The sequence below is a fragment of the Trichomonas vaginalis genome, chromosome II, assembly GCF_026262505.1.
Source record: "Trichomonas vaginalis G3 chromosome II, whole genome shotgun sequence".
NCBI lineage: Eukaryota > Parabasalia > Trichomonadida > Trichomonadidae > Trichomonas > Trichomonas vaginalis.
Genome location: NC_067204.1, coordinates 2,190,366 through 2,212,238, shown reverse-complemented (window position 1 = coordinate 2,212,238; position 21,873 = coordinate 2,190,366). Strand labels below are relative to the sequence as shown.

Sequence of the window (21,873 nt, the reverse complement as noted above, 5' to 3'; positions counted from 1 at the left end):
ATGAACAAGATTCGTGTATATAAAGAATATACCGTATTTATGAAAAATTTTCTATCGTTTTCCCCATCGAAATTTATGCACGTTTTATTTTAATTAAGAAGTTGATTGATATATCATACTGATATAACAATTTTTCCACCTGTCAAATACACATCTCAATTTCAGCAGAATTTTTGGCAAGATTCTGAAGATTATTCAAATGAATAAAATATCCCATCTGAAATAATGGTTGAATTCAAATCGGTATACCTGGTAAATGAAATACAATCGACCAAATAAATTCAATAAGAGGAAAAATTAATCAGCCATTCAACCATCATGATAAAAAGATATTCATTCAAATATAAATGATTGAACTATATCATCAAAAATCCGAATCGGCATGATTTTTCATTAATTGGAAAATTTTCCCCAACCATTTCACAGAATTTTGTATTTGTTCAACAGAGCATCTAACAAGCAATAAAATTTACTATATACCCGTGATCGTTTATTTTTCAAGTGAATGTTGTAACATGGCGAAATAAATAAAAATCATTACCAAAATGCATCATATAAGGAGTATAGAACGAACGATCAATAAATGGTCGCTGAAGAAAAAGGTTAATCTGATCCGAAATCAAATAACCTCAAATTGCCAGGATATTCATATATCCTGCTTTGCATTATTGAATAAAATGAACTCCTCAACTCACGAGCTAAAAACTAATCATCATTATCTATTTTGAACCTTTATTACCCTATTTCCTTTCTTTTTGTTTAGAACATATTGCATATATTATTAATTATTTCATTAAAGCAAAATATGTTGACCCATTCCCATACCGTCGGGATTATTGACATAAATAAGCTTTCGTATGTATGCCAAATGCCATTATATACAATGCCCGATAGTGTTCAAGTAACAATTCAATGAAATATTGTTTTTACAAATATTGTTTTTTTTTTTAAAAATAAAGATCTGGCAATAGAATAATTAGAAACAATCAGAAAAGATGCAATATAGCTTAATTTCCAAATCCTATAACTTCAAATATGTATATTGGATTTTGCAATATCGAATTATTCGCAAATTCTGAATTCCACAACCGAAATACAACCAAGAACCAAAATACAAGCTACACATTAATTCCCATCAATAGAGTCAGAAGTTCCAAAATGTCTTCGATTTCCTTTCAATTATTTTCTCATTTGAAGATTTTTTCCATTACTCAAAAAGCAATTGAATGTTGTTGAATTACAGAAATCCGATATTTATAAGAATTGAATTGATCATCATCGTTCTCAGATTTTCATCGAAAATGCGTGCGAAAGTTCCAGATGAGCAAACGCAAGCAACACCATTAGAGACGATGACAACGCCCAAGGCAATTGCATGGATTGTTTGCCTTACTGTTTTTATAGTTCTTTCATGCGTTGTTTCGTTTTCATCAAAAAATACAAATTATCAAGTTAAAAGCGATCTTGCATTAGCCATTCCTCAAACAACAGTAGCAAATAGTGCTCAATTCAAGCGTTTTACACCCCTTAGCTCCTTTGCAGTCTTATCATTCAAAGCTTACACAGCATCAGAAGTTAAAGACTTTGAAATCAAATTCAGAGGCACAACAAGGCTTTACAATAAGCAAATGCAGCAGATATCTATTCGTGATATCAATATTTCTCGTAAAGTTAACTGTAAAGATAAGGTTTGCGATGAAGTCAACGTCATGACCTACAATTTCGTGAACTTTTCAGCAATTTCATTTGTTGGATACGTCAGCAGTGACGTTGAAATCTTCCGCAGAGTTGATTTAATGTGTACATCACTTAACTCGGGAATTTCCATTGCATTCTTCATCCTTATCTCCGCAATGACCGTTGCTCTTGTCATTGTTCTCATTTTCGTCGTTCCAAGAAGGTTATATCCGTCTCGTCCTGATCATTGGGGAGTTTTATACCTCGCCATCGCTGCTGTATGCATTGATGGACCATGGCTTCTTTTTAAGTACTACGCAGCCTCATGGTTTTCGAACATTTACGACATTATGCCAGAAATTTTCCACATTGTCTTCATAATGTTCATCATGGCCTTGTTCAATGGTCTTACAAACGGATGGGCCAACAGAATCTTCGGAAGCTGGATCATTTCCGGAGTTATCGCATTTGGTCTCTGCGTGGTCATTGTTCTTTCATCAATTGCCACCTCCTACGCTCCTCTTAATGCTTCCTCGATCTTCCTTTCCGAAAGCGTTTGGAAAATCCCGATTTACATCATTACAATCTCGATGCACTTGATTATCTTCTCAATTTGCGTTTTAGGTGTCGCCAACATCCAGATTATCAACGATTATACACTTATTCTTACAGAATTGGCCTGCATTTACATAGAATGCTTCGATATTTTACGTGTCTTCCTCAGATTCTTCTGCCCGAGACAACAACTTGGTTTATCATTCGCTGCTGATGTTCTCTACATTCTCAACGCTAACTTTATCACAATTTTCTTCCTTGCAAACAATCTTCCTGTTTCTCTCGCAATTAACGCAGGTGAAGACCTCCAGGAGGCTATGATACCTGATGAGGCACCAGCAACAATGGATGTTGACACTTCTAACCTTTAAGAAAATTTATTTTTTTAATTTTTTCCAAAAACAAATTATTTGAATATATATTATAGATTATATTTTGAATGACCAATTTATAAAGCATTCAATTTTTAAACATAAACTTAATTTTTCATATTTTCACAATTTTTGATCATATTTTACCATTTTCACGAATGAACTATTCATATTTACAAGCAACACCAATAAATAGATGTTTTGAATTTTGAAATGATATAGTATAATGAAAGAATGCAATGATCTTGAAAACTATCAGCTCCATACAAAGATATAAACAATGTTAAACCAAAATGAGTTGATTTAATGAGTGAAATTCATTGATTTCTAATAAAAATTGTCCGAAACGCACACATTATAAAGTGTATTTTGATTAAAAATGTTAGATAATCCTTTATTATCTAGTGGCTATCTATGAATTGTTACATAATGCTGCAAATATTTAATGTGATTATGAACAATCCTAAATTAAGAATTGAATCAAAGATAATTGAAGAAATTTCCAAAAACATATAAAACTTATATTTAAAAAAGCAAACGCATAACTCATATTTACACGAGAGATATAAATAACATTTATTCACAAATAAAGAGATAAATAAAATATTAATTTGACTTTTTGAGAGTTTCCAGATCCGAAATAAGCTGCATTGCCCTTGAATTAATTCTTGGGTCTTCTATTTCGTGGAGTCTTTCGAGTGCTTCCTCGAGTTCGTCGCTCTGGAACAAGTCTGGAGTTGAATCAATGATTGAAGTGTCATTGTAAGCGGCCATGACCACTTTCTTCAGTCCATCCAAGCAGCGGAGAATGAGAGGAGGCTCTCCGCAGTCAAGCATATCAATAATCGGCAAAATAATATTATGAGATAAAATATTTTTGAGTTCAGCAATGGGAGCAACGACAAGAAGGGTCGCAACGAAACATGCAACCTCCCTCATGACAGAATATGCCGAATTATTGAGGATTTGGGCAGTATTTGTCATGAAATTGTTGTCGATGAACGGTAAAATCATGATCGGACAACTGTCCAAGGCATTCATAAGTGTCCAGTACACATCCCCGGTGAAATCACCCCCGATTAACTGACATGCGATCTCAACTAAGGGAAAGAGCAGCGGAAACTGCTTGTCGGAGCATACACACATAGATCCGAGTATGTCCAAGCAGGGTTTAGAGAGCTGGGGCATTGGCATCAATTGGGCAATAATTTCGTGTAATTTTGCTCCGAAAAATAGGGTAATAAACGACGTAGAGATTCTTAACAGATCGACAATGGCATGGAGTATGTTGGTAACTGCTTCTGCGCAAGGATTTGATAACATATTAACGATATCAGGAATTAAATCACGTATTGAGTCGGCATCTTCATTTGTAGATATAGACATAATTGTTTCGAATGTTTTCGCTGCTTGTATTATGATCTTCTCTTCTGATGTCGATTGATAAAGTTGAACGATATCGTAGAGTATTCCTGTGCACAGAATTGCGTTGTGGCAGTATTTAGATTCAAGGGAGATTGTCTGATAAAACTCAAGAACTTCCATTGGGAAATTTTGAAAAGTTTCGTCTCTGACCATGAAAAAAAAGCCGCTATCCACGATTTCGTTGTCGAATTTCGAAGAAAGGATGATGATTAAGTATAAAAAATTTGATATACCAACCGAATCTGTGAAATATCCAAGGGCATTGACTATTAATTCTACTTGCTCTGGGTCTGTAATAATAGAAACATCCGGGTGCATCTTCATGAACAAAGCTAAGTCACATGTGAATTGAGTTAAATCTGCATTTCCTGATTCAAAGTTAGATTGAATGATTTCAGGCGAAAATTTAGTCTGTGCGATGTTTGCTATTACGGCAAGCTGATCTTCTTGACTTGATGGTGATGAAACATCTGAATCTGTGCCATATTTAGATAAATGACCAAGCATTGAACGGCGAATTTTGATTGAATTTGTTGCTCTATCTGTTGCAAAGTTTTTCGTCACTGATTTTAAATCTAACCCTGATGCTGGATCGCTATCACTTTCGTCACTCATTGAATTATTTTTTTTTATGTTGTAGAATTTCTCGATTTTTCATCGTTTAATTATTTAATAACTAAAGGAGTAACATCATGGCATAGAACTATGCTGGTTTAAAAGTTTATTCGTTTCGAATTCTTTCGATTCGAAGCTATTTTTCATAACGAGCAATTCTAAATGGAAAATATGGGATGCACAAGAACAGAGAAAACAATAACATATCCAGAATTGACAAATTGCCAAATATTGTTTTACATAACTTTTACGGGCGCGTATTATATAAAAAATATGGAATGATAGATGATTTTAATTAATAGTTATTGTAATTTTTTTTGTAAACACAATTTTCAATTAAAAATAATCGTTTTCAATAGAAAAAAATATTTTTCAAAGTCCCAAAAATCCATATAAAAATATATACTTTTATTTATTCCGTTTCAAGTACTTGAACATCATCTCTATTAAAAACAGCAAACGTTATAATAAACGATATAATCAATGAGAAACCAGCGCCAATTCCAATAACAAGTCCAATTGTAGACATTACGCAAGTTGCGTAGTACACGCTAGCTTCAAAGTGATAATTATACAATAGATCTACAAATAATCGCACAACTTCTCTCATTCCGACAGTTAATGCAAGTAAAAAGTTTTGTGTAACATTTCCTGACATCCATGAAGCAGGAATATCGTATTTGTATATTATAAATGTTCTGATACCTGCAATCGTCGAGGAAGCGAAAATAAAAATAATAACTCTATCTATAATAAAATGAACATCTAGAGGCATGTTCAATAAATAATATTCATAAGCACATCTAAGTATATCTTGTCCAACTAAATATCCGACTATAACATAACAAAATATTGAAATAATTTCTCTATAAGAAAATCTGCATAATTCTTGCCTTGGACGCTCGATCAGGATGGAAGTATCTGTTCTTTGGTTGATTTTTATGCGTTTTCCTATTCTTCCTGATATTTTACAAACAAATACCATTAATGAAGATAAAATAAACGAAATAAGTAGGGAAAGATGACCTCCATATCCTCTTAATGACTTGTAAAATATAGATCCAAACCAGTTGGCTCCAGATAAAGGAAGAATGAAAAATATATTATAAATCATTGGAGCAAATGATAAATGAACTGTATTTCGATATTCTCCTATATACTTTGAAAGAACTACTCTTATTATTGATGGCAAAATGAACCCTACCATACCAGAATTGATAATTTTTAGAAAATGTTCTTGTTTTGTAGGTAGTAATGATAGATAAACAATACAAGAACATATAACACCTATGCCATATGTTGTCACCGCGAGTTCGATTGCAGAAAAATCTGGCTGTCTCCATATTTGGGAAATTGTTTGATAGGAAATATTCTGATTTTGATGTCTGAGTATCTGAATTCCAAAGAACACAAACAGTACTAAAACAAATAGTAAGATAATGAGTACTTTTGTCGTGAAATAATTAGGATGATTTTGTAATTTAATTAAATGTGTCGAATTTCGTTCAATAGTAAATGAGAAACTAATATTTTCATCTAAATTGATTGATTTTGGGCTTTTTGGAGAAATCGAAACTAAATTGCTAGAATTATCAACGACCAAGTGGTATTGAGTGTAAATTTGCATATCATTTTGAGTTATATTAAACATCTTAACTTGCGTAGTAGTATTTCGATAGTAAAAAGTTAGATAGGAGTCCTCTTCTGCTAAATATTTAATTTGTATTTTTTCTTTTGGAGTAAATGAACAAAAACAATGCGAATTACTTTCATTTGCTATATCTGTTAATAATACACTCTGCTTTCTTTCCCCAAAGCAACGTTTTAAAGGTTTCAATTTACGTGTTTGACATGTTTGAATACCAGGCACAGATTGAGACCAAAATAGGTTTCTTTTGCATGATGCACCTCCAACCAGAAGTTCATCTTGCTGAAAGGAAAAGATCCGATTGACAAATAAACAAAAAATCATTAATTTACGGGTGTGTTTGAGAAGATTCTGAATTTTTTTCTGAGACAAAAGATTTTGTTTCATGAGGCTGTGAAGATTAATATTTTTAAATTAAATTCTATTTAAATCAACAATGATTTTGTTTTTTAATATTTCCATTATTTAATTCAATTGTTTTCAATTTTTAAATAAGGAACGGAAAAATAATTAACCTAGAGAATCCTTGATGAAAACATGACCCCAACAGTACAGATAATTATCTCATAGAGGAAACACTATAGCTGGATTCAATTACAAAGGTGAAAAAGGATTTATTTTAACAAATATTGATTAGGAATTTCAAAATCTTGAATGCCTCTGGCTTTGAATTTATAGTAGCTTTGCGTTGAAATACATAGCTAATAATAACAATTATGCGCCGGTAATAGTTGGTTTACACCTGTAATTCTTTTAAAAATTTTTTTTTGATGCTTCTATTGTTTTTATTTGCCCTTTTCAGCTTCTCAGATTCCGATGGAAAATCCAAGCTCACATGGCCCATTGTAGGAATAACTCTTGGAACAGGATTTTCATTGCTTATTTTTGCAATTGTTTTTACAATTTGCTGCTTCCGCGAGAAACCTGTAGACAATCGCGTTGTATATATTGATGGACCAATATCTCCTATTGCAGAAAAGGCAGATAACAATTAGACGAAATTATTATTAGTTTTTTTCGAAATAATAAAATATTAATAGTTCTTTCATAGAAATAGCTTATGACTAATACATTTGTTTAGCTCATTCTTTTTTCCAAGTGTTTATATTTTGGAAAATTTTCATTTTCCAATAATCAAAGCATTTTTGCTGAATACTAAACTTTTTTACATAAAGTATTGCTAATATAGCATGTACAAAGGAGAATGTTTAATTACCAAATACAATTTCCTTTTAATATGTATTTTCCTTCTAAGGTATATCATAAATTGGATAAAAAATTTTTAGTTTAAAGCGGAATACAGTAATAATGTTTACTCAGCGTTGAACTTGGCGACAGCCTTGCCACCTTCAGAGACGGCATGCTTGGCAAGATCGCCTGGAAGAACAAGACGAACGGCTGTCTGGACTTCGCGAGAACCAAGTGTGTTACGTTCGTTCATATCGACAAGGCGTGCACCTTCCTGAGCGATACGTTCGAAGATATCTGTAACGAAAGAGTTCATGACCATCATAGCCTTGTTGGAGATACCGATATCTGGGTGGACCTGCTTAAGAACCTTGAAGATGTAGGATGAGAATGTTTCAGCACGCTTCTTGTGGCGGAGCTTCTTGTCTTGCTTGGCAGCGTTGGCAGCATCGACGCCCTCGACGGCTGGCTTCTTCTCGGTTGGTGTTTTAGAGGCTGGCTTCTTGGAAGACATTCTAAAATCATGATTTTCGGTTTTGGCGCCAAATTATTCAATTGATGGCGCCAAAAATTCAATGGTCTAAAATGGCAAAATAATATCCTGAATGGTATTCATTCATTCTTTTCATATTTGATATTTAAAAACAATCTACGGCACAAACAGTAATTTTATCACTCCAAATCACTTGATTCTATGAAAATAGATCAAGGATCGCACATAATTATTTAAAGATCGGATTTGTCAGCATATTAAAAATCCCACAACATTGTTGCATCCAAAGTCAATACGCGTATTCCAATTATGTATAATTGTTGCATGCTAAGTTCGGTCAACGATAGAAATTGAGGGGAAATTAATCATCGAGGAGGTACGATTATGTAAAGTAAAAAATGTTGTGGGATTTTTAATATTGTATATAATTTTATAATAAAATTTTTGTGAGACATTTTAAGAAGCACATATAATTTTTTGAATTTAAAAATTAAAGTAGTGTTGAATGAATTTATTGATTAATTTAATACGGATATTTCTCAAAATTAATCAAAAATAGGTTTTCAGAGAACTTTTGAGATATCTTTTCAAAATGTCTTTTTGAAAATATATAAGTATTATATTGTAATAAACAGAAATTCATCATATCATTATCAGAGTAAATAAAAACCAATTTGTCTGGAAAATCAGTATCTTCACCTTGAATGTCAAAATAAATAAGGTCATCATGTTGATCTTCCCATTGATTAACATAGTTTTGTAAAGATTGAAATTGATTTAAAGATATGTCTGGTAAAGATCTCATAAGATCTTTTTGTTGTAAATAATATTTCAATTGATTGATTGCAGTTTGTTTCATAGTCATGTGAATACAAGTATGATCTTTAGGTATTTCAAGCGTTTTGTTGACTTCTTGTGTTGCATTAAGTGGACTTCCGTGATTCATGAGAAATTTTTTAATCCAAGCACGGTAAGTACCACTTGTAGGTGTATTTTTATGTTGTGGTGGTGGTCCTGAGTGAATATGAGTTAAGTTTGCAGATTTAAAAATGTAATTGTCGAAATTTTTAATAAATTTAAAGCCTGCTGGGCAGCCTTCGTATTCGCATCGGTGGTAGATTAATACTCCTGTTCCAATTGATAGTTTTTGTGGGTCTTTGACAAATCTTATGTTACCATGCAGCTCTGCAGCTATAACAAAACGAGAATATTCTAAATATCCTATGGCTTGATCAACCTCGCATGGAGGATCGGGTGGAGGATGTTGCATTGAGCAGCAAAAAGGAAAAATAAAATTGAAAACTCACATTGAAAAAATAACGGTTTAATAGAAAATATTTTTTTTCTTCTGAAAAAGAATTATCTTTGAGTATCTAAATTGGGATAAAGGATATAGAATAGATAACTAGTACTTAATATATGATACATTGTACACGAAATGGAAGAATGTGTACTAAAAGAAAGAGAAATTTTAGCTTAATATTTTACATACGAATCAATTATCTTTGGTTAAAAGGTAGAATTGTTGGCTATGATGTACTGATTCATGATCAGTACATCATAGCCAACAATTCCTTATACAAAATTCAAAAACTTGGGTGCAATCAGTTCTGATTGCACCCAAGTTTTTGAACTTCTTGAGGGAATTAAAGGGTGAGAGATTTATAGTCTATCTATATATCTCCCACCCTCTAATTCCCTCCCTGACAGCGGGAAACTTTGTCTGAATGTTAAACTATTCAGACAAAGTTTCCCACTGTTTGGGAAGGAATTGTTGGCTATGATGTACTGATTCATGATCAGTACATCATAGCCAACAATTCCTTATATAAAGTTCAAAAACTTGGGTGCAATCAGAACTGATTGCACCCAAGTTTTTGAACTTTCTTGAGGGAATGGAAGAGTAAGAGGTATACATTATGAATATATACCTCTTACCCTTCCATTCCCTCTCTGACAGCGGGAAACTTTGTCTGAATGTTAAACTATTCAGACAAGTTTCCCGCTGTCAGCGAAAGAATTGTTCCATCTGGTGCATAGAGTGTGAATCTATGCACCAAATGGAGCAAGTCCCTCGCGAAATTGCCAAAACTTGCGTCGCATTTCAAAGATTGCGACCCAAATTTTGGCGATTTCTAGTAGAGATGGAGTATTTTGAGTCACTGACCTATATGCAGTGGCTCAAGGGCTCCATCTCTACTTTGAAGCAAGGAAACTTTCCTCGAAATTTTGATAATTTGGAAGAAAGTTTTCAAGCAATTAACAAAGGATTACTCGCTATGAGGTAAAAATTCTAGATTTTCACCTCATAGCGAGAGCTTCCCTTTCATTGCTTGAAAACTTTCCCCAGCTTCAAAATTGGGGAAAGGGCTGTAAAGTCGACTCCGATACCAGCAGGTACCAGAGTATTTAAAAGAGAAGCCCTCGTACGAGTTTCTATGAAGACCTTCTCATTCAAGAAGATCTTAATAGAAAATCGTACGAGGGCATTGGAAACTCGCGTCTGGTACATGTTGGTACCAGAGTGTTTGAGATTTGAAGACTCTGGTACTAACATGTACCAGAATTTATGATGAATTTAAGATGGACCATTATAAAATGGTAGCGGTTTGTTTCAAAAAATTTTAGATGAGATTTGCATAGATATAGATTATATGATTTATACATATGAAAAATAATATATAAAAATATAATTTTGAGATAATTATGTAAATAATATTTTAAATATTTGAATTTGAGGTATAATTTTATAGTAAAATATATTATAAAGAGTATTTATATAAATATTGTAAAATAATATAAGTAATAAAAATTGAGACTCCTCCCTGTTTTTGATGTTTTGTCACTTTTTCGGTAATTCTTATTGTTTCACCAATATTATGAAATATATAATCAATGATACAATACTATCTTATGCGCAAATTTTCAAAAAAAGTATTCAAATATCTAATGTGGTGAAGCGCAGAAAGACCTCTAGATTTGGGTTGTTGACTTTTTTCAATAATGAAGATATAGACTCTTAATCATATTTAAACATATTATTTCAATAAAAAATGAACATCGGATGGACCAATTTTGAGAAATCTTGATCAGCGGGCTCTCAGGGAAAACTCCAATGTTTAAGGTTTTGATCAAATCTCTTCTTTTTGATATCTGAAACGACAAATAGGTATACAATAGTATGGATATGTTATGGTCATGCTTATGCAGAATGATATCTATTCTATCAAGAGAAAAAAGACCTCGAAGAGTCGAAAATTGAATAGTTGTAAACTAAAGCGGTGAACCCTTAAATTTCAATCAATCGATAATGAGTAGCTCCAAAATAGATTACAATATAACTGTTAAACACAATTATTGAAGAAAACTTTCTTCACACGAGGATTGATTCATAGAAACATAGAATGGATTTATAGATTTATGGGTTTGATTCATTCATCTCTCCAAAAATACGAAAAATGTTATAGAAACACATAGTCATATAGTTGTGATGCCATATCACGAGTAGTGAAATTATGATCAATGAAATCTATATCAAATCATATTATTTGCTGACTAAAAATAATGTTTATAAATAACCACGGCAATATTAATAGATATTATACATATCTCTTATCTGCAAGCGTTAACTGTCACTTTTTATACGTTTAACGGCAATGACTGATTTGTTTCAAGCTATTCGCGAGAATAACACTGATCAAATCAAGAACATTGTTGCGTGTGATGTCGGAATGCTTAAGAAAGTGAATGAAGATGGATTAACTCCTCTATTATTTGCCGCTCAGATTGGTCAATGCGATTGTGTTGAAGCTATCATAAATGATAATCCATCTTCATTATTCGAAAAGGATTCGACTGAAAATAATGCAATTCATTTTGCAGCCCAAGGAGGACATGTTAAAGTAGCAGAGTTTCTTGTATCTAAAGGTTTGAACCCATCATCGCGTAATTTGGATGGACAGACACCTCTCCACATTGCTGCCAAAAACGACAAGCCAAATTTTGTCAATTTTTTGCTTGATAATTGCAAAGTCAACATTGATGACAAAGCTAATAACAAATATAGAGCAATTCACTTTGCTGCTGAAGCAGGATCAACAGAAGCAATCAAAGCTCTGATTGAACATAATCCCTATTTTGAAACTGAAGGATTTGACACTCCAGAAAATTTGGCACAAAATGCAGGAAAACCTGCCGCTGCTCGAGAAATTAAGAGATATGTTAGATCAGGAAAGATGCCTAAGACAGAGATAGCATCAAATGTTAGATTATCTAACACAGGAGTTCAAATTGAAGTTCGCCATGTCGGTGTTCAAGTTCCTGAACCTGAATCTGCAAACACAACAACATCAGGAACAGAAGACAAACCAAAAACAATAAGAAGAAGAGTCAGAAAACAACTTGATGTTCCTAAAAAGGTCAAAAAGTCTAGAACAACGAAAAAGAGATCACTTTCCAAATCAAAAGCCAGAACAAAATCAGCAACAGGAACAAATGAAACATATGAAACTGGAACTGAAGAAGAAGATGAGGAATACACTAAAACTCATACTTATGAATATGAAACAATCGAAATTCCTGCCAAGAAGAAGATTCGCCATAGAAAACTCAAATCCAAATCAAAATCTAAAACAAAAACAACAGATGAAAATGAGTATTATTATTCTTACTCTTATGCAGAAGAGGAAGAAGATGATAAAGAAAAAAGTACTTCTGGAAGTTATTTAACAAAATCTGACGAATATAACAAAAAACAAGAAGAAGAAAGCGAAGAAGAACAAAATAAAGAGGAAGAAGATACATCATCTGTTGTCAAACCAAGCAAAGCTCTTAAGTTAAGATACGATCCAAATGATTACATCGATGAAAATCAACAAGTTGAAGTCAAGAAAGAAAATTGCTTGGAAACACAAATTGATTTGGAAAAGAACCAAAAGATGATGGAGAATGACTATAAAGACGAAGTCATGCCAGTTCCTGTCGTTTCAAGATCAATCTACAATCCACTATTTGATTTAATTCAAAGAGGCGACAACGAGCAAATTTTAGAAACAGTCAGAAATGATGAAAGTTTGGTTTTGCAGCCGAAGGAAGAAGGAATCACTCCATTATATTTCGCGACTATGCAAGGAAAGTATTCTGTTGTTGAATTCTTGGCAAAACATGGCGCTGACATAAATTCTCCTGATAAAGATGGAAGAACAGCACTTCACATCGCAGCAATTTATGGTCAAAAGAGTTTGTATCATAAACTAATGTCGTTAGGAGGAAAACTTGATGTTAAAGACAAAAACGGACAGACCACAAATGAAATTTTCAAGAAAAGAAGAGAAGTTTTCGAAGAATTCATCGGAAGTTGTTATCACGGAATGACGTCGAAAGCTGAAGAGTGTCTCCACATTTATCCATCATTTATTAATGAAAAGGATAGAGCTGGAATGACAGGATTAATAAGGAGCCTCGAAAACAGCCATTTCGATACATTCCAAATGCTTCTTGAAAATGGTGCAGATGTTAATACAAAAATGAGTGATGGCAGAACAGTTTTGTTTTACGTAGTCGAAAACAACATGCTTGAATGGGTTGAATTGCTTCTTTCTAAAGGAGCTGACGCAACAGTCGTTAAGAAAGGAGGTGGCACTTTGCTCGGAGCAGCAATTAAAACTCAAAACACAAAAATCATCGAATTATTGATGAAAAGTGCCACACAAAAATCCGGTCAAGATCCGGAAGGAAATACGATTTTGCAAGCAGCAGCTAAGGTAGGAAACTATGATTTACTTAGTTTGTTAATAGACAGCGGCGCCGATATCCACGAAAGAGGTAGAGATGGCGATACAATTTTACTTACTATCGCGAGAAAAGCATTTCCGAATGCAAGGTTAGCTTTCAGAAAGGTAATGATTGCTGGAGCTGACATCAATGCTCGTGGCAATGATGGAAAGACAGCTTTACACCTTGCGGCTGCTAATGGAAATAAAGATTTCGTTCAAGCTTTGATCGCTGCTGATGCTCAGATTAATATCAGAGATAAGTCAAAGCAAACACCTCTTGGTGTTACAACAGATACTGTTATTGCTGAATATTTAAAGTCAAAAGGTGGAATTAAATAATTTGTATTAAATTATAAATATTGCTTTTATCTTTTATTTTATTGATATATTTGTAAACATTTATGCAGAATAGCATCTAAAAACACATGAGTTATAATGACTTCCAATTTTTTTTCGACCGATAATCCTTGTATCGGATTTATCATATTTAATGCGTAACATGGATGCGATTTTCAGTTCCTAAGGCAATGAAGTCAATCATCATTATCAAAGTTGAAATAAAAGACAAATTCAAATCAAACAAAAGTTTAGGCTTGCGGAAATAGACCAATTACATAAAATTTAAATATACACTATTGTGTACATGCATATATTGTTAATATTTTATCGACTAGGTCGATTGGTTAAATTAAATTTGTTTCAAATGCATCTTCAGTTTTAGGAACATCGCCCATGTATTCTACCCGGTCTACTATAAATTTGTATAATAATAGCCGGTAGTCGAACAATTTAATTTTGAGATGATTTCCTGAGCCAAGTATATCTTCTCAAAATTAATAGTTGGATTCTCCTAAAATGAAAGAATATGGTATCAATTTCCTCGCTAAATTAATTTTCCTCTTCAATTTTTTCGATAGTTATTTTTTTCAAGTGATTGAAAAATTATTTCATCTTTAATACATTGTGAAAGTTTCTTTCCATTAATTTTCAAAAAAAGTTAACCGTAGTTCAAAGTTTTATCGGAGAAACAGAAAATCATGGTTATCAATAACTAACTAAAATTAAAATGTTTTTAGCCTGACTGACATTAGTATTTCACAATTTTGAGAAGATGTAAAATTTTTTTGAATAGGAATTTTTGTTGATTTTTTTGTGAGTGTTCTGTGAAAATTTCATGGTCTTCTGTCATCCAGGCTTGAAAATACATAAATACCATAGTAAGCAGGTCGTAAATCAATTCATAATTTACATTCAAAAATCGCGAATTCAAAAAAATAGCATTGAAGTATCCTTAATTCAAAAGTTGCACTTTTTGGTTCCTGAAAATACCAAGTTCACAGATGATGCGTCGCTGCTGTTGCAAATGTGGTTGTTTATGTGTCAACGGACGCGAAGCTGATCCTGAGGAACTTCCAGAACAATTGAGAACAAAACGCGACGACAAACAAGACGCTTTTGTAATCAGATCTAATAGTATCGAAATCAAAGATGAGAATTGTCTCGAAGTAACACCAGAGACATCACAGAAAGTCACCATTGTATGCATGAAATGCGGACAATACATTACCCTTTTCGAGAAAATGGGATACGGTTTTGCAGTCTTGAACAGAAATCAATACAGACCATCTAGAAGGCAATCATATACCAACACAAACCAGGACTCAAAAATGATTTCAAATCCACTCATCCAAAAATATGTGAATTTTGATTCACAAAAAGATAATGATGATCCATTATTTTCTTATGATTCTTATGCTAGTGATACAGTTCTTTCAGAAGAAGATGATATAAACTTCATTGATGATGGAGATTTTGAGTACATGTTTTCGGGTACTACAGATCCTTTTGTTGGATCGTTTACTGACCGATTCATGGATTCTCCAGTTAAGGATTTATTACTCACACTTGTATAATTGATCTTATATGTTGTTATGTTCTCTTAAATTTCGATTTTATAATTTCATATCTTTTGTTGAGTATTAATTGTATTAGGAAATGCTGATCGTTATTATTAACTATATATGCTTTGATTCAAATTGAAAACAAGCAAAATCTTCCAATTGAAATCATTAAAATTCAGCCAAAATGGTTAAAAATACATTCACAAATTCTGATATAGATATTATTGATCTAAATTATTTGACACTTTTGAATGTTAGAATTTGAATTGGTGTTATCAAAATCAATTGTAATGTATTCAATTCATAAATATGAGTGATTGGAAAATTTAAGGATTTTTGTTTAATTTGTTATTTTGAGATAAATCTTTAAGAAGGAATTTTTTGATTGAATGAATTATTTTTATGGACCGAAGATTTCAAATTTTTATTTAATATTTAGCGATTTAACTTATAGTATATTAAGTCCATTAATTAATGAAATGAAATGTCAAAATGATCGTTATTAATTGATGTTTAAATATAGATGCTAGTGTGGCAAAAAGGCTACGAAACAAGCACGTTTGTAAATTATACAACTTCATAAAATAGTGAGAAAAGCTACATTCAAAATTATTCGTAAATTGTGATATTGAGTTGAATGATTTCCCTTGGAGAAATTTTAAATGTCCACATTTTCGGAACTTTTTAATATGTATAATGATATTAAAGTATATTCCGTCTATTTTCCATTATATTTATTAAGCAATATCTAATCAAAATTAACATCGAAAATTTCATTTCATACTTTATAATATTTGAGATATTAATATCCTATTAACAACTCATTTTTTATGATCATTCTCTAGTTTTCTCCCTAGGTTTTCTGAATTTTTTTAAACAGCAAAAAATCATAACCTACTCTTCATTTAGTAGCACTTGGGTAATTCACAATAAGTTAGATAGTTTTAACTAAGGGTTTCGTTTTGCGAAAAAAACGTACAATACGCAAATTCGCTAAAAAAACATTTAGCTAGCAATTTCGACCTTTGACTCCACTCAAGACGTCACTTTTTTAATTTTGCGGTATCATATTTTTGGAAAATCTTTATGAATATTATATAAAAAGTCTCTTTAATATCTATATTAAAAAAAAAAAAAAAAAAAAAAAAAGGTAGTGGGGCTTCCAGGCACTTCGTGCCTTCTAGCCCTGAGGATGATTGGTATAATGAAGTTTTTTTTTTCTTGGGGTGTCCTTCCAGGCACTTCGTGCCTTCTAGCCCACATAAATGAAGTTTTTATTCGGAGGTCTTCCAGGAGCTTTTCACAAATTATATATGTTTTCATGTTTTGTCAAGACTTCATCGTAAATGTTTTGTCATGATTTCTTCGTAAATGTTTTGTCAAGACTTCTTCGTAAAATCAGACAAAAATAATGTTTAGGGTAGAAGGTTAGATATAACCTCTTTTCTAACCTCTTTTCTACCCTCTTGAATTTTCATGATTTCTTCGTCATAGGCACGGAGATAGGACGGTTATTTTACAAAAATGACAACACTTTGACCGAGTAGTTTTTTGTGCTGAACAAAAAGTGTCATATAAACATCTGTCAAAAACCGCTTTTTAACTTCACTTAAAATGCCACGTAAGCTACGTAAGAATATACGTAAGAGGAAGAGAGCATTGAAACATCCAATAGTAAAACTAACACCACAACAACAGTTGCAACAACAAATTATGAATGACCCCACTATGTTGCAACAAATGTCAAGCAACCCTATGCTTTTAAACCGAGTTATTGGTGCACAAAGTGGAGGTTTAAGAGCGGCACTTTTAGCGAAAATGGCAGGCTATGGTGGAGCTGCAGACGGAACAGCTTATAACCCTCAAAGTCAAATGAATTTGAGTTCACTCAAAAATCAAATAACAGATGTCAAAAAGTCAAACATAGACATACAGAGACAAATAAGTGAAAACGAAAGAAACTAGAATATGACAGACACACAAAGAAACTCAATGAGTTAAACGTAGAGAAAAAGAAGAAAGAAGAAACAACTGAAAGAACTAAGTACAGAGGAATATGCGAAAAAAGTGTCAGAAAAAGCAGCAGAAGTAAAAAATGGAACAAGATGTCATAAATTTGAAAAACCATACTACTCAATATAAAGTACTGAAAGATGAGAGATAAAACAAAAAGCCATGAAGACATATATGGATAGCGATGAGTATAAAAAAGAAGTTGAAGCAAATGTAAAGGCAGAAAAACTTTTACAGTTGCAAAACCAAAGTACAGTATGAAAACTTAGCACAAAAAGTAAAAATAACGACGCACCATGCAAAAGGCAATGAAAAGCGCAGAATATATAAAAGCTAACAATGACTGGTTAGATGCCCAAGCCAACGCTAAAGCAGCCCAACTCATAGGGTCAATAAGGACAAAAATACAAGCGGATGAAGACAGTTCAAATGAAGCTTTAACGAATGCTGACTTTAAGAACGCCTTCGAAGCTCTTCATAGTAAGGTGAAACAAGTGAACGACTTCTCATCTGGAAAGAAACTGAAGTCTGAAGGTTTCGACAAAGAGTTAAAAGAAGTAGCACAAAATATGACGAAAATAACAGATGCAGCAACGAGACAGGCAGTTCAAAGTGCCTATGACGCCGTTAGAGCAACTGTTGTGGAAAGTCAAGAAAAAGAGTTACAACAGACCAAAACAGACCTAGTAAATGCTTTCTTAAGAACGAAAAGTCAGGTAGGACATTACGCTGCAGATGGAACATATGTGCCAGCTGGTGGAACTTATATACCAGCTGGTGGAACTTATATACTAGCTAGTGGAACTTATATACCACCAAACCCTCCAAGAGAAGCACCTGCACCAGGACTACCTAAAAATTTACATCGTCACATGGACATAGACACAGGCATGCACCAAAACCAACCAACAACCAACAGTTCAAACCCTGCACAACAACCACCTCCACAACCAGCACAAACACCAACAGTTCAAAACCCTGCAACCAACCAACAGTTCAAAACCCTGCACAACAACCACCTCCACAACCAGAGCAAGGACATAAAAGAAGTAGAGAACAAGGAAACCAAGAATTCTTAAAAATGCTTAAAGAAGACTATGGTTACCCAGATACTCTTGACTTTAGTGACAGATATAAAGAAGCTATTAGAAAGTTCAAGGAAGGAAATACTGACCCGAACCTATTTAGCTTTATGTTCAGCACCAAAATGGGATATAATTTCAAACCTGGAAAATACAAGCTCGCTAAGGGATATGATTTAATAGCATATCATCCAAATGACATGGATGAATTTACTCCGAGATATTTGGTGTCAGAGAATAAATGATAATTCAACTATCTTCATGAAACGCGTAAAAAATAGAGACGGAACGAAAGAAGAAGGGTTTGAATGCGGATGGCTTAAATAGGGAACTTGTTAAAAACGGTCTCGGAATATATGAAATGCCAGCAGATGAGGTACAAGAAACTCCACAGGAAGAAGTTCAGATACAACCAGACATGGAAGAAATAGTTCAGCAACAACAGCTAGAAGAGCCTGAAGGAAACGAACAAGTCCCTCCTTTGGAAACTAACTTCACAGAACTAGATGAAGATTTGGAACAGCCGAAAAATCTTGACCCTCAACAAGTGTATGCGGAGAATATGGAATCTTTCCAAGAGTCTAAAAAATTCGGCTGACATAGTAGAAGAATATGAAAAATGTTTGCCGACATACAAAAGACTCCAACATCAGATGAAAATATCCAGCATAGAATGGAAGAACTGAAAAAAAATGTACACAAATACAACAACCCTTTTACTTACGAGCATTTTACGTTCAATCTTCGGATGAACTCGGTGAAAATAAAAGGTTAAATTTCAAGAAAACATATAGAAATGAAACATTGTTTAAAGTTCATTCAGAACCTAACCAAGATGGAAACAAACCACTTTTGTTTCTGCAGACGATGGAACTACAATGAGATGGGTCATAAAGCTAATCCGGATAGGTGGTTCATAAACTTACAACCACAATCCAAGAAGTTGTAGACGCAATGGAAGTCAATGGTGAACGAGATATAGCTGGTATTTTAAGCGCGGCTTTAATGCCATTGAAAGATATGAAACATGCAGAATATTTGGACCAGTATGAAATGAACATGGCTGATGGAAATATAACACCTGACGTTCTAGAACATTTATCTCAAAGAACTACACAGAACCATAGAGATGGTATATTTGGTGAAGAGTTTAGAAAGAAAGTTAGGGAGAGAGAAGGAAGAGAACCTATTGTACATGACCTTGCAAACGAAAGTTTACAAAATGTCATAAAAACTTACTTTGCAGACGATGAATCGAGAAGGGATGAATATTTAAGAAAACTCAAATGGACAGTACCAAATGAAAGTTTAGTATTGAAAAACATGTTCCTTGACAATATAAAACCAATAACAGAAATAAACGACGCAAGACTGAAAGATTGGGTAAAAGCTTTCCCATTCAAAAAGATATAGTTGGTAACATGGAAAGAAACCAGAATGGCTACAAAAACATATATTTGGAAACGAGCTTATTCCATATGGACAGGCACTGTTTGAAGAGCTTGAACCGGAAACTCAGGACAGAGTCATGCAAACAATAAGCGACGACTCAAATACAAACTATGACAAACTCTTTCTAGGATATAGGTTACCTGAGATGGGCGACCAGAGCCAAAAAGCAAAAAGGGCATGGAAAATTTGCAACATACTAGATGAACATGAGGCAAAGATGCAACAACTTGAAGCAGAGGGCAAGTTACCAAAAGCGACACCAAAGAAGAAGAGTAGAACAAAGTAAAGCTTGTACCACGTGGGTTCTATTATGATATATAAATCCAACTATTCTATATTTTTACCCATATGAAATGTACGCCGCTCAGAATATAACGCCAACAGTTTTGGATGCCATGAATGGAAATGTTTCCGAATGGTATAACGAATGCGACAATGCCATTAGAAGGTCAGAAATAGTTCCTGGAACTTACGAATATACAACTGCTGTTTCTTATGGAAACGTAGGTGAGTTTGGAGAAGGTTCTTCAACAACAGTAGATATTGCTTGCGACAGGTTTCATATTATTTCTATTGACAACTCATTCTTATACGTGGAACAAGACATTGAAATAAAACCTTCTGCCAAGTTGTCTGACAAGAAAGGTTGCAATGGAATTTCTATGTCGGATACCAATATGCTCCAGAAGTTTTCATGGGATATAAGATATATTCTAACTCTGACTTAGTTCAAACAGTAACATGGGCAAACTATGAATGGTTCGCTTTGAGAAACTCAGTACAACCACAAGCTAGAGAACAAACAGACCAGTATGCAACTATTGAGAAAATAAGAAGACTTGACCCTAACGTTCCAGGAGTTTATGTTAACCTTTCTGGACAAACTGCAGCAGCAGTAACCAAGTAAAACTGAAACTTAGAGTTCCTTTGTCATCTTTCCTCATCTTCAGGTTTTTAAGATACTTGCCAAACTGGGCAGGAAAAATTTCTATCGAACTTACTCCAAGCAAAAATAACTTAGTCATTGCACCAACGCAAGACCCATTCATCTACAGACGTAGTGGGAACAAATAAAACGTCATTCGCCGAATTTTGCAAAGGCAAGTTGACTTAGACTTTGGTTTCTCAAACCTCAACACTGAAGTAAACTATTATTTCAATGCTGCTGGAGATGCTTGGGACCCAGTTAAGTTCACATGCGAAAAATTTGAATGCAAAGAAATAGAAAGCAGACTTGCAGTCTATATGTTGACCCAGATATTTCAAATGCTTTAGCTGCCAAATATATTGCAGTTCCACTTATGTTCCCTATACACCAAATATCTGTCAAAGACTTTGCAGGTGAAGTTGGAAACCAAAGTGCTGACCCAGGTGCAAGAACAGATATTGCTTTAACAACTGCAATGAAACATGCAGATACTATGTTTGTACTGTTCAAGACGAACTAAAATGACTATTCTTGTTTCTACAACCCCGGTATTAAATATCATATAAACATAGATGGCAAATATTATCCAAGAGAAGAATATTCTACCAGTTGAGGATATGAGGTCATACAACTTGACATTAGATGCTATGAACTTTAACAACAACTTCACAACAACATTAACCCTGAAATGCAAAGTTCTATTATGCCATATGTGAAAGTATGGACTCATACAGGAGGTCAAAAACTCAAT

At 33.4% G+C, this 21,873-nt stretch overlaps 7 protein-coding genes and 2 pseudogenes across 9 annotated transcripts, besides 2 other annotated features; 6 read left to right on the top strand and 3 right to left on the bottom strand.

Moving 5' to 3' along the window:
* Positions 1-1,289: 1,289 nt before the first annotated feature.
* TVAGG3_0470800 (transmembrane protein 181 family) lies at positions 1,290-2,728 on the top strand (the record flags this gene model as incomplete). Its single annotated transcript, XM_001580541.1, has 1 exon — positions 1,302-2,603. One exon carries the CDS (start codon positions 1,302-1,304, stop codon positions 2,601-2,603), a length of 1,302 nt encoding a protein of 433 aa, XP_001580591.1.
* Positions 2,729-3,154: 426 nt separating this feature from the next.
* On the bottom strand, positions 3,155-4,724 carry TVAGG3_0470790 (nuclear import signal receptor protein; the record flags this gene model as incomplete). The annotated part of the gene is made up of 1 exon (XM_001580540.1): positions 3,210-4,643. One exon carries the CDS (start codon positions 4,641-4,643, stop codon positions 3,210-3,212), a length of 1,434 nt encoding a protein of 477 aa, XP_001580590.1.
* A 173-nt stretch (positions 4,725-4,897) lies between these two features.
* TVAGG3_0470780 (uncharacterized protein) lies at positions 4,898-6,612 on the bottom strand (the record flags this gene model as incomplete). Its single annotated transcript, XM_001580539.1, has 1 exon — positions 5,056-5,850. The coding sequence occupies one exon, from the start codon at positions 5,848-5,850 to the stop codon at positions 5,056-5,058; it is 795 nt and encodes a 264-aa protein (XP_001580589.1).
* A 349-nt stretch (positions 6,613-6,961) lies between these two features.
* On the top strand, positions 6,962-7,356 carry TVAGG3_0470770 (uncharacterized protein; the record flags this gene model as incomplete). Its single annotated transcript, XM_001580538.1, has 1 exon — positions 7,062-7,286. The coding sequence occupies one exon, from the start codon at positions 7,062-7,064 to the stop codon at positions 7,284-7,286; it is 225 nt and encodes a 74-aa protein (XP_001580588.1).
* A 53-nt stretch (positions 7,357-7,409) lies between these two features.
* On the bottom strand, positions 7,410-8,012 carry TVAGG3_0470760 (histone H2B; the record flags this gene model as incomplete). Its single annotated transcript, XM_001580537.2, has 1 exon — positions 7,604-7,993. One exon carries the CDS (start codon positions 7,991-7,993, stop codon positions 7,604-7,606), a length of 390 nt encoding a protein of 129 aa, XP_001580587.1.
* A 601-nt stretch (positions 8,013-8,613) lies between these two features.
* Positions 8,614-10,842: a mobile genetic element.
* Positions 10,843-11,623: 781 nt separating this feature from the next.
* On the top strand, positions 11,624-14,110 carry TVAGG3_0470740 (spectrin binding; the record flags this gene model as incomplete). The annotated part of the gene is made up of 1 exon (XM_051235499.1): positions 12,208-14,085. The coding sequence occupies one exon, from the start codon at positions 12,208-12,210 to the stop codon at positions 14,083-14,085; it is 1,878 nt and encodes a 625-aa protein (XP_051093323.1).
* Positions 14,111-15,057: 947 nt separating this feature from the next.
* On the top strand, positions 15,058-15,696 carry TVAGG3_0470730 (uncharacterized protein; the record flags this gene model as incomplete). The annotated part of the gene is made up of 1 exon (XM_051235498.1): positions 15,090-15,659. One exon carries the CDS (start codon positions 15,090-15,092, stop codon positions 15,657-15,659), a length of 570 nt encoding a protein of 189 aa, XP_051093322.1.
* Positions 15,697-17,261: 1,565 nt separating this feature from the next.
* On the top strand, positions 17,262-19,196 carry TVAGG3_0470720 (annotated as a pseudogene). The gene has a single exon. A coding segment is annotated over exon 1 (1,935 nt).
* A 500-nt stretch (positions 19,197-19,696) lies between these two features.
* On the top strand, positions 19,697-20,480 carry TVAGG3_0470710 (annotated as a pseudogene). The gene has a single exon. A coding segment is annotated over exon 1 (784 nt).
* A 121-nt stretch (positions 20,481-20,601) lies between these two features.
* Positions 20,602-21,873: a mobile genetic element.